Raw genomic sequence first — 12,482 nt, forward strand, 5'->3', positions numbered from 1 at the left:
ATTAAAGTTTTCTCTTATTCACTACTTTTATTTTGAAATAACTCGTGCGTAGGTTGCGCAGGAAGTTAACACAATCTACTTGTTTTTGATGCTACTTTCACGTTGCTCATTTACTGTGATAGACAACGTTCTTGTGTGTGCAATGACAGAGGCAGGACAAAGAGTTCAACCTAAATTGAGCAGATTCTCTGTGGCCACCATAATCAGTTGGAATGTTCAAAAGAACATCAAAAGAAAAGTGGAAGAGAATCTTGTGTAGAATTGCAAGACTTGACACGTTAGGGTGGAAAAACTAGCCTGTGGTGATATAAACGTGCTGTCTTGTCAAGGCTGGATCCACCACACCAGAGGGGTTTTTTTCCACGTTGCCTGCCTGCGACGTAGATGAAGTCCTCTGAAATTTAGTTTGAAGATTTGGATTTGTGTTTAAGGTTTTGAGAAACTGAGTGATGGTTTCAAGAAATGTGTTTTAGCAATTCAGAAAAACTGTAATAATTATGACTTTTATTATGAAATTAAAGTTCTCTTATTCACTACTTTTATTTTGAAATAACTCGTGCGTAGGTTGCGCAGGAAGTTAACACAATCTACTTGTTTTTGATGCTACTTTCACGTTGCTCATTACATTACAAATTTATTGAATGATAGAAAGGTCAGTTCATCCTTTACTCTGTTTTAAAACACTATGTTGCTTAATCTTGACCATTTTTTTTTTTCGTTTTTATGACTGTACTTTAACTAAATAAACCTTTAATTTAACTGAACGGTTGTGTTAGCTTGTAGAAAAACGTAAGAGGAAACCAATTAGTGAACTAATGTCAGTAGAGCTGTTTGTGAACTATTTTGTCTTTATGATACCAAACAATCATCAACACTTCATATAACGTTACCCGTTAAAGACTCTGTCAAGTACCTGGGGATTTTCCTTATTAAATATAGACTGACTCGCCAACAACTCAATTTTTCAACTAAAATAACATAAACTAGAATAGTCTTTAGTTATTGGCTTCCACGAGAACTCTACCCTTCTGTGGCAGAGTTGTTATATCTAAAGCAGAGGGGTCGTACCGTTGTGTTCATCCCGCTTTATCTTTATTTGTTAGTGACAAAATTGCTGATGATATGAAATTTTTTTACTGAATTTTATTTGGATGAATAAGTCCCATAAAATTAGGAAATCTGTTTAGTCTAACAGGCGTTCTGATGTTGGACTGGAAGTTTTAGATTTCAAAGAATTAGTTGAGAATTAGAATTAGTTGGTTAAAAAATGTTTCTGTATTAATGACTCAATTTGGTGCTATATTTCGTAGATTGGGTTGTCTTTCTTTTAAAATGTAATTTCACCCCTTTTAAATTGCCGATCTCTCTCTCATTTTCATCAACAAGCTTTACTTGCTTGGAACAAAGCAATTATTTGGAATAATTCGAATATTTTAATCCCTGGAAATTCCCTTTTTATTGACAAGTGGAATGACAGGGGTATTGTTTTTGTTTTGGATTTTTTTTTTTTTTTTTTAAATGATGGTACTCTACTGGAGTATGAAGAATTTATGACTTTGATTAATCTTCCTCTGCCAGCTAGTTCTTTCAATTCTGTCATCAAAAGTTTGTCTCCAAGTTATGTGCATTTATTTAAAACATACATTTGCTTTAATGAGAGAAAAATAATTATGCCCAAACTTTCATTGGATGTTTGTCTTGATAAAAAAAATGTAACAGTAGATATAAAAAGGGAGTGTTACATTATTCAGTATATACATCCCCTAGATGTAAATTTTTCTGGACCAATTTTTTTGATAGTATTCATTGGAAGAAAGCATGGTTACTCCCAAAAATGTTGCATTTACAATAAAATAAGAGAGGTACATTTTAAGATTGTGCATAATGTCTATCCAACCAATTCCCAAATTGCTTCTTTTTTTATCTCTCTATCTTATGTGTATTCTGCAAAGTTGAGGAAGAAACTTTAATTCATTTATTCTATTATTGCAATCAGGTAAAATCTCTTTGGGAGAACTTAAGTTGTTATTTATCTTCTTTTATAAAATATGATTTAAAATTTTCGCTGAAAGATATATTTCTATATTTTTCTGGCAGTGACCATGCTCTTGATCTGGTTGTCAATTTCTTTGTGATGCATTGGAAATTTTTTTATTCACAAAAACAAATTTCTCAAGATTTTACCTAGATGTGACGTCTTTCTTGCTGAGATTTCGCTTATTGTTAAATCTCTTAAATTCCTTGATAACAAGTTTCTTAAGGCTTACGATGACATTTTTCTTACTCATTGAGGTATTATTGTTTTTTTCCCCCCTTCATGTTATTGTATTTCAACGCAGTGCTGTTTCTTGTTCTTTTTTTTTTTCTCTTGCAATTAATAAAAAAAGTCAATAGAGCTGTTGTTTTGTTTATATGACAATAACATGCCAAAGCTAATGTTTATTTTGGTAATCACTTATTTTTTGCATATCCAGCTCATTTGCTTGGCTTTTGGATTTTCAAAAAAAAGCGATTCTGTCCAAAATAGATATGAAGTCCTTGGTTTCTCAGACAACAGTCTTGTGTAGATTATAGAGCTTTTGAAACATTAAACTCTGCTGTGGTATGTTTTTTGAAGGTTTGATATCATGTCGAAGGTGTCTATGGGTAAAGTACTGCTCCGAAATGTCATCAGACACACAGATGCCCATAACAAGGTATATTAACTTTTAAATTTGCATTATTTCAGAATTTGTATATCAGCTGAAATCAGTCTTTGTAATGATTCAACTTCCAACTGCAGATTCAAGAGGAATCGGAGATGTGGAAAATGAGGGATCTTGAGCGACAAACCTTGTCTGCTCATTTCCCAAAGCACAGGTACAGATGGCACAACCTTTGTTTATTGCTCCTGATGTCTTTTTCTCTTAAGTGATCATATGTAATTCTCACTTAGGGGTGGCATGCACTGTGACCGTTATTTGGATGGCTCAGAGGGGTCCATGCGAGAGCGGCTTGGAGACAGGAGAGATGAGATGTCTGAGAGAGATGAAAGGGAGGCACGATACTGGACGCGAAAACTGTATGAGTTTGAAGCCAATGATCCTGACAGGTATTGCTGGTTGGTTTTGTTCTTGTGGTGCGTTAATTATTTTGCATGCTTGAGGTATTTCCTGTGATCCCACAGCCGTGTTGTGTCTCCTCAGGTGGGGCCACAGTGGATTTAAGGAGCTTTATCCAGAGGAAATTTATTCTGATGGGTAAGAAGAAGCAGTCCTGCCACTGTCTAATGAATATTCAGCATATTGTTGCAGGATCTTTAAAGAGCAGAGGTATTTAACATGGTCCATGGTGGTACTGCAGGGGGTCTATTATTGCTTGATTATTACGTTTACATTATTGTTGATCTTGACCTAAGTTTTTGTGAAACAAAATACATTTAGAATAAAATAAAAATAAAATAAATTTAATTCAATGTAAAATGAACATCTGTACAAATACAAGACTGTACATCAGTGATGGTTATTTTAATAGCTATGCAATCATGTAGCTACCATTAACAATATTTTGTGTATAAATACAAAAGTTAAAGATCCCTCTTATACAGTCTATTTTTCATTTGATCTTAAAATAAATAATTTAAAGAGTAATCTAAATATTCTAGCAACGGAATTTTGCTTGTTTAACCATTTATATATTAATTTATTCCAGAGAAACCATCTAAAGCACTTTAAGCATATTGTTCTGGGGGTTTTATACAATAGGGGTCTTTAGCAGAGGGTTCAACAATCATTGTGAAAAAATGTATTTTAAACTAATATATTATATTAAATTGTATAAAAAACTAAATATTTAACTGCCCCCCCATCCCCCCATTTTAAAATGTAAAAACTTAAATTAAAATGTATTTTACAAATATATGTAGATCTATAATAATTATTTTTATGGCTTTGCGATGTAACCATCGTAGCAAAGCTTTTAAATACAAAGGTAAAAGACCCCTCTTTTCTTTTTAATCTTAAAAGTCGTTTACTTCTGTTATCTAAAGAATTAAATAATCCTAAATCATGCAATATAATTTAATTATTAATGTAATAATAAAGTAATTAGTTTAATTCTTTAATAATTAAATTTTATAATGAATAATAATAATAAAAATGAAATATTCTAGCAGCATATTTTTGCTTGTTTAATACTGTATTCATTTATTCCAGAGAAAAAGACTGCAGTGATAGTAAACACAGAAGGAAAAAACACAAGAACAAACTAGACGCTGACATAGAGAAATCTTCCAAGAAGTCTTCTAAGAAGAAGAAAAAGAAAAAAGAGAAGAAGAGAAGGCAGACAGCTGCCTCGGGCTCTGAGACCTGCAGCGATGAGGAGGACACCGTCAGGAGGAAACAGAGGAGGAAGGGAGGTAAAAGCAAGCGTAGGAAACAGGAGCACAAAAACAAAGACAGAACCGAGGACAGCGACACAGAGGACAGCCATTCAGACACAAGGACGAGAACGCACAGGAAGAGAGACTGCCCTGAAACGGACACGCTGCCCGAACCTCAAAGGAAAAAGCGGAAAAACTGGAAAGTGGCGAATGAGGAGAGATCAGAGGAGAGCTCTGATGCTTGACTTTTCAATCTACCTGATTGCTTGACTAGGCTAAATGTAGACGCATTTTTAACTGTGCATATTCATATTTGGGAGACCCTGATCATGGGTCTGGAGTCATTAACTTGATCTTTATACCTCACCAAACAGACACTTGATGGCTATTTTCACCGTGTTTGCGTCCCGGAGAATTTGTCAAATTTTTATGAGGTTGTATGTTTTCTAAACATTTTAAAATATCTTTGAATATATATATTTTTTTACTATTTGTCAGACTGAACAACTTTTATTGTCATATAAAAAAAACTCAGGTATTCTTCTGTCACGTGTGAAATTGAATTGAATTTTTTTTTTAAATACTTGTACTTGTATACTTGAACCTGCCAGCTATGACAACACAATTGTGTGTTCCGTTTGAGTAAACTGAATATGTCATATGGCAGTTGTCCGGAAGGTGGCCCTGTTGCACTATCTCAAAGCGAGGCTGCCTGATTGTCGTTTAATGACTTGTTTTGAACGTTTACTTGTAAACACCTACAGTAAATGGTATTTCGCTACTGTTTACTTCCGACATTTACAGATAATGGCTACTTCCCCTTGCTAATGTGTCCGCTTTCACTGATTAATTTGCACTAAACTGCCAAAGGTCAAACATTCATGTCATATAAATGTAATTATGTCATTAAAGCTGACTTTGGAAGAACAGTTTTTTATTAGTAGCTAAAGTCCCCTCAGAGGAGTTGACTTGTTTGTCAGTGTTGACCGTTATTGCTCACTTCCACGGAGTCCACGTGCGTTGTACGAGCGGTAGTTTCGGTGTGGGATGACCATCACTCGTGATCCTGATCACCGGCTGCCATCTTCCGCAGTGAACAAGCAGTCGGCGTGAGGAACATTGCGTCTCTATGGTAATGAGCGCTGCCCTTTCCTAACAGCCTGGCCACTACGACTCAAAACAACTCTGAAAATCATCAAACACTTTCAAGCTGCCAAGCGTCATAATGCAATCTAATTAAATGTGGCCAGGTTTCATCAGTTGCGTTGTACGAGCGGTAGTGTCGGTGTGGGATGACCATCACTCGTGATCCTGATCACCGGCTGCCATCTTCCGCAGTGAACAAGCAGTCGGCGTGAGGAACATTGCGTCTCTATGGTAATGAACGCTGCCCTTTCCTAACAGCCTGGCCACTACGACTCAAAACAACTCTGAAAATCATCAAACACTTTCAAGCTGCCAAGCGTCATAATGCAATCTAATTAAATGTGGCCAGGTTTCATCAGTTGAGATCGAGCTGTTCTGCGTCTTCGGTAAAACACGGTTATTAACGCAGCTCAGAGGAACACGCTGTTCAGACTTTGTTTCGCTGAGGGGAATTACGGGCTGATCCGTTAAAGGTTGTGCCCTTTTGGTATCTATGGGATTGCTCCAATTTCTATGATATTTTTGTCCAATTTGGAGCCCCTTCATTGACACCAAACCAGTGTGTTTCTTTTAATTCACATAACTTCAGCATTATCAGTACTACCAGAATGACCATCATTACACAAATAAATAAATAAAACTAATGTAGGTGAAAAACAGATTAATATTAAGTCGTTTTTGAATTGAAGCAGTTTGAGAAATATATTGCTTTTCGTTCATTTTCATGTTAGTTTGGTTGAGACATTTGATAGGCCGGAAATTGGAAAGGGTTTTAATGTTGGAAAAGTCATCTGTACAGCTTAATAATAATGTTTTATTTATATACCACCTTTCTAAGGTTGCTTTTACAAAACCTGAAGAATCATGCACAGAGAAACCATTTATAGCAAAATATGTACATTGCCGTTTTATTCAGCAAGGATGCATTAAATTGATCAAAAGTAACAGTAAAAACATTTATAATGTTACAAAAGATTTCTATTTCAAATAAATACTGTTCTTTTGAGCTTTCTACATGAAAGAACCCTATAAACAATGTATCAGTTTCCACAAAATATTAAGCAGCACAACTGTTTTCAACATTGATAATAGGCCTAATAAATAGTTTTTTTTTCTTGAGCACCAAATCAGCATATTAGAATGATTTCTGAAGGATCATGTGACACTGAAGACTGCATTAATGGCTGCTGAAAACTGAGCTTTGCATCACAGGAATAAATTACATTTTAAAATTCAAATAGAAAAAAGCTATTTTAATTTGTAATAGTATTTTACAAAATTACTGTTTTTACTGTAATTTTGATCAAATAAATGCAGCCTTATATGATACTGAAACTGAACATGTTAAGCCAATACTAAATATTTTGTCAGCCCAATAATTTTTTGATATTAAAGTAATAATTTATGTTTTATAAATTCAACAAAGCAAAATCTTCCCCTGAGGAATCAGTACTTGCTGTTTGTTCAGTAGAAGCCTGGACACAGTTGATAAAAAACCTCTGATTTTGCCTAGAAGGAAGAACACTGATCTCATGTTTTTATTTGATCTTTAATAAGTTCACATTACTCTACAATTACACATCTGTTTGGGGTATGTTCCTTCTTCAAGTTAACCATCAGAACTAGCCATGCAGGTCAATCCAATAATCCTTCTTTATTGAGTTCTGCCTGCAGAGCACTTCATATTTACGTCATTGTGACGGTGTAGAGATGCTTGTCTCTATAGAGGGACCAGAAATTGGGTTGAATTATTTCAGGCTATTCCTCACAATAGTAAAACACATTATTCAGAATGAGCTATAGTTTTGAGTTAAATGTAATCTGTATGATCTGTTGGTCTGGTAGTAATAATGTAAATGACGTAGGTATGGTTTACAGAGGATCAGATGTGTGCATCACTGTGTAAATTGCATATAGGTAGAGATTACACTGAAGTGTGTATGGGCTTTTAGCTTTTCATTGACATCATATCTGTGAGTCACCAGTCATGAGTTTGATAAAATCCCATTCAGGTTGGTTCTTGGAGGCGGCTGATAAGTATCACTTATCATAGCTAGAAAAAGACCATATCCTAAAGAGGATTACAAATGGGCCAAACAGAGGAAGTATGATACATCCTCAAAGTTAGTACTGAAGTGTGTCGATTCCCTCCAGTAAGTTTCATTTTGAATCACCTACTTTGGCTATGTCATCAGTCATTCATTCTGCTTTATTAATAGCTCCTCATGCCAACATTAAAAGATGGCAGGCATTTATTATATTTATATTTATTCATTCTTTTATATCCAAAACAACTAAAGGAGGAAAACACTATTAAAGGTGTGGTCACATTTGCTATATTTTATCAAAATTTTGTAGGAAAAAGGTCCATTGTCAACAGTGTGGCAATGTATGAAGCTCCACTCACACAGAAGTCAGTTTCAAATCAAGCAGCTTTTTGTTGGTCAACATAAATTTGCATGACCAACGTGAACCTGTTGTGAAATCTGGGGAAATCCTTCACTCTCACGTGAAATTCCCAATTGCGTGAATTCGTGTTGTGGTACCATTTGTTCCATAACCATTGTTCGACAAATTTTCATGGGCAAAATAAAGTAATTTCAATAGGAATCCATGAGATTTGCTTCCCACGCAGATTTCACAACAGGTACAGTTGCTTGGTTTGAAAGTGACTTATTTTTATTTTGCTACCGCACATTTAATGATTGGATTTTGCCCACAAAAATTCACAGAACAACAGTAATTGTAATAGTTTTTTTTTCTTGAGCACCAAATCAGCATATTAGAATGATTTCTGAAGGATCATGTGACACTGAAGACTGCATTAATGGCTGCTGAAAACTGAGCTTTGCATCACAGGAATAAATTACATTTTAAAATTCAAATAGAAAAAAGCTATTTTAATTTGTAATAGTATTTTACAAAATTACTGTTTTTACTGTAATTTTGATCAAATAAATGCAGCCTTATATGATACTGAAACTGAACATGTTAAGCCAATACTAAATATTTTGTCAGCCCAATAATTTTTTGATATTAAAGTAATAATTTATGTTTTATAAATTCAACAAAGCAAAATCTTCCCCTGAGGAATCAGTACTTGCTGTTTGTTCAGTAGAAGCCTGGACACAGTTGATAAAAAACCTCTGATTTTGCCTAGAAGGAAGAACACTGATCTCATGTTTTTATTTGATCTTTAATAAGTTCACATTACTCTACAATTACACATCTGTTTGGGGTATGTTCCTTCTTCAAGTTAACCATCAGAACTAGCCATGCAGGTCAATCCAATAATCCTTCTTTATTGAGTTCTGCCTGCAGAGCACTTCATATTTACGTCATTGTGACGGTGTAGAGATGCTTGTCTCTATAGAGGGACCAGAAATTGGGTTGAATTATTTCAGGCTATTCCTCACAATAGTAAAACACATTATTCAGAATGAGCTATAGTTTTGAGTTAAATGTAATCTGTATGATCTGTTGGTCTGGTAGTAATAATGTAAATGACGTAGGTATGGTTTACAGAGGATCAGATGTGTGCATCACTGTGTAAATTGCATATAGGTAGAGATTACACTGAAGTGTGTATGGGCTTTTAGCTTTTCATTGACATCATATCTGTGAGTCACCAGTCATGAGTTTGATAAAATCCCATTCAGGTTGGTTCTTGGAGGCGGCTGATAAGTATCACTTATCATAGCTAGAAAAAGACCATATCCTAAAGAGGATTACAAATGGGCCAAACAGAGGAAGTATGATACATCCTCAAAGTTAGTACTGAAGTGTGTCGATTCCCTCCAGTAAGTTTCATTTTGAATCACCTACTTTGGCTATGTCATCAGTCATTCATTCTGCTTTATTAATAGCTCCTCATGCCAACATTAAAAGATGGCAGGCATTTATTATATTTATATTTATTCATTCTTTTATATCCAAAACAACTAAAGGAGGAAAACACTATTAAAGGTGTGGTCACATTTGCTATATTTTATCAAAATTTTGTAGGAAAAAGGTCCATTGTCAACAGTGTGGCAATGTATGAAGCTCCACTCACACAGAAGTCAGTTTCAAATCATGCAGCTTTTTGTTGGTCAACATAAATTTGCATGACCAACCTGAACCTGTTGTGAAATCTGGGGAAATTCTTCACTCTCACGTGAAATTCCCAATTGCGTGAATTCGTGTTGTGGTACCATTTGTTCCATAACCATTGCTCGACAAATTTTCATGGGCAAAATAAAGTAATTTCAATAGGAATCCATGAGATTTGCTTCCCACGCAGATTTCACAACAGGTACAGTTGCTTGGTTTGAAAGTGACTTATTTTTATTTTGCTACCGCACATTTAATGATTGGATTTTGCCCACAAAAATTCACAGAACAACAGTAATTGTACTGACCCTCTCACACACTTTGCTTCAATTAGCCACCAAGTGAATCATGGGTCAATCTGCTGCCGTTGCCACAGCAACCTGACGTAAAGGAATTAGATTCTCTTGACACTACTGGAGGCTTCACCAACTTCACTGCCTAGAATTTGCATGTTATCATGTTGGGATGTGTTCAAATTAAGCATTCTCGAATGACAATGTTTAAAAAACTCTCAAAAAGTGAGGCATTTATCTAGCTAAACTAGAAAAATAAAACTTACTCAAGTATCCTCAAGTATTCATCTTCATTAGATGTAGATAAATACACGCTGAATGCCAAACACATGAAAACCTGACCCAGACATCATCATAGTTATGAGCTGCTTGATATAATTTCTTCAAATTTGATTGTAGTTACTAACCTGATTCTGAAGAAAATGTGAAAACTGTGCAAAACCCACTGCCACAATGGTAGAATGCTGTGGGTTGTTGCCAGGGTGATGTTGCTATGTGGTTGCTACATGTTTTAAGTGTTTTTTAAATGCTGTAACGCGGTTGCTTGGTTGTTCTGAGTGGAGTGTGTTTCCCGTACAACGATGCAACTCACTGCTTAGCCACCATAGTACAATGCAACTGTTTTCCAAACATGACAGCACCTCCGTCATTGGTTCAACAATATATACCGGTTGTTAATGACATCACACGCTGGTAGTGGAGTAATAACTTCTACTAGCTGATGACTGCTTCATTATTTTTTGTTCCTTGTCATTTTGCTTTATTTTTATGTTTGATTCATCGTGGGTTCCATCTTACGTCATACTCCGGATACGTCATACTTACGCATTCATGCACATGCACACTCTACAAAAACTGTGCTTTCTGTGGGCAAGCTAAAATATATAGATTGAAATGGATATATATTTAAATGGAATGTAAGATATATATTGTAATGTTATCTTGCATATTGTGCCCAATATTATAATTTATTTAACTCCACATATCTTACTAACAAGAAACTGCGCTTCTAACCACAGTTCCAACCACATAAGTTTGCAATGCTTTTTGCAAATGTTTGTTTGAACTATGGTTTCGGGAAACACAGAATCGTTGAACTATGTTGGTAATGACAACTTGCGACCACAGTTGGCTAACAATGCTTTTTGGGAAAACGCACCCCTTCAGAATCCTGGTGGAAGTAGCAGGTCATCCAGGTAGTTTTCGCCTACTGTTTTTCGAATACTATGAATTCTGACATACTGCTCTTTTGGCGTACTGTTTTTTGTATGGAAGTATTCGATTTCGGATGCAGCATAGGTGTTCTGAGCAGTTTTTAGCATAATGCTATGCAGTTGCTAGTGTGTTCTGGGTGATTAAAGCATTTCTAAGTGGCTGCGAAGGAGTTCTGAGTGGGTTTTAGCATGTTGTTAGGCAGTTTCTAGTGGTAGTAAAAATTGAACCTGACAGATAACCTTATTACAGCCTGGGTTTCATAACAGCACTTGCCTGACCTTTGCCTCAAACATCACACTCTGCTGTGTTGTTTAATAACATAAAAGGTGTTTGAGCAACCAGTCCCTTGTGTTCAGTTCAAAATAACCCAGGGCACATTCTGGCCCAAAAACACCCATCAGCGGCACTATGCTTCTCCATCACCTCTGTTAAACACTGATAGGCCTTTCGGCGTGACGTCAATGCATGCCATACTCAGAAAAAGGAGGAGGAAACGGATGTATGATCCAGGGAGGAAAACAGCTTTCAGAGCTTTCAAGAAGCTTTGATTTGAGCAGTAAACCCCCTGCCCTCCCTCACTTTCACATCCCTGTTATCACACCTCCGCCTGCAGAGCCTTATGGGACGACAGGTTTGACGTCAGCGAGTGTCAGCTCAGCCCATAGTCTGCCTCCTCTGCTGCTAAATGACTGCAGTAATTGATTCGGAAGAGCATAGAAAGCCTCCAGCTAATTGGTCTGTGGCAGCTGCTCTGTTTCAGGTCTCTCCTCACATCTTCTCCCAGTTCACGTCAAACAAACAGAGCGACGCACTTTTATAAGCTTTGCAAATAGGAGGGAGAGGTTGGATGTGCATCATCTGACGGATGATTGAAAAGTACTAAAGTGCTCTGCTCTGGAAGGCTCTGCAATGTGTTATTAGCATTTCAGTGTGGAGAAGTTCATGAATATGGTGTTGTTGTTGATCTTAAATTCATTTTAACAAGTAGCAACTAGTTGTTGCCTACTTGAATATGGTTGTCTTTGTGTGAACTATTGTGTGTCTAATGCTCATCTTTTGTGAAAAGTTGTTTCATAAAAGAAAAATCATTTGTGATGTTAAGTTGAAAAATGTTTGCCCAATGGTTAACTGAATGTTAGTGGAACATCCTTCCTGTTTCTGTAAAAAAAAGTTTAAAAAAATGGCTTTTATGGCTAACCAAAAAAAAAGAGCCTCAAATGCTCTAAGAACCAAAAAAATAAACATTCACAGAATGTTGTGGTGACCAAAAATGGTACATGGGCTTAAATTAATGTGGAACTGCATGATGATTTCATAAAAAACAGACCATATCAAACATGTTTCTTAAGTGCTGTTGAGAGACCAGATATGGATTT

The 12,482-nt window shown here is 35.8% G+C and overlaps 1 protein-coding gene across 1 annotated transcript; it reads left to right on the forward strand.

The window, feature by feature from the left end:
• Positions 1-576: 576 nt before the first annotated feature.
• On the forward strand, positions 577-4,815 carry LOC107717266 (uncharacterized protein C11orf57-like). Its single transcript, XM_016523948.1, has 6 exons — positions 577-652; positions 2,618-2,696; positions 2,783-2,859; positions 2,936-3,091; positions 3,186-3,239; positions 4,194-4,815. The coding sequence occupies exons 1-6, from the start codon at positions 642-644 to the stop codon at positions 4,603-4,605; spliced, it is 789 nt and encodes a 262-aa protein (XP_016379434.1). The 5' UTR covers positions 577-641; the 3' UTR covers positions 4,606-4,815.
• The last annotated feature ends 7,667 nt before the right edge of the window (positions 4,816-12,482 follow it).

The sequence above is a fragment of the Sinocyclocheilus rhinocerous genome, unplaced genomic scaffold (assembly GCF_001515625.1).
Source record: "Sinocyclocheilus rhinocerous isolate Xijiao unplaced genomic scaffold, SAMN03320098_v1.1 scaffold1893, whole genome shotgun sequence".
NCBI classification, from domain to species: Eukaryota; Metazoa; Chordata; class Actinopteri; order Cypriniformes; family Cyprinidae; genus Sinocyclocheilus; species Sinocyclocheilus rhinocerous.

What these genes read in the sequence shown, in the direction of transcription:
- LOC107717266 (XM_016523948.1), top strand. An exon ending in ACACAGATGCCCATAACAAG is followed by an intron (nt 2,697 to 2,782) that starts GTATATTAACTT and finishes TTCCAACTGCAG; the next exon opens with ATTCAAGAGGAATCGGAGAT. An exon ending in GCTCATTTCCCAAAGCACAG is followed by an intron (nt 2,860 to 2,935) that starts GTACAGATGGCA and finishes ATTCTCACTTAG; the next exon opens with GGGTGGCATGCACTGTGACC.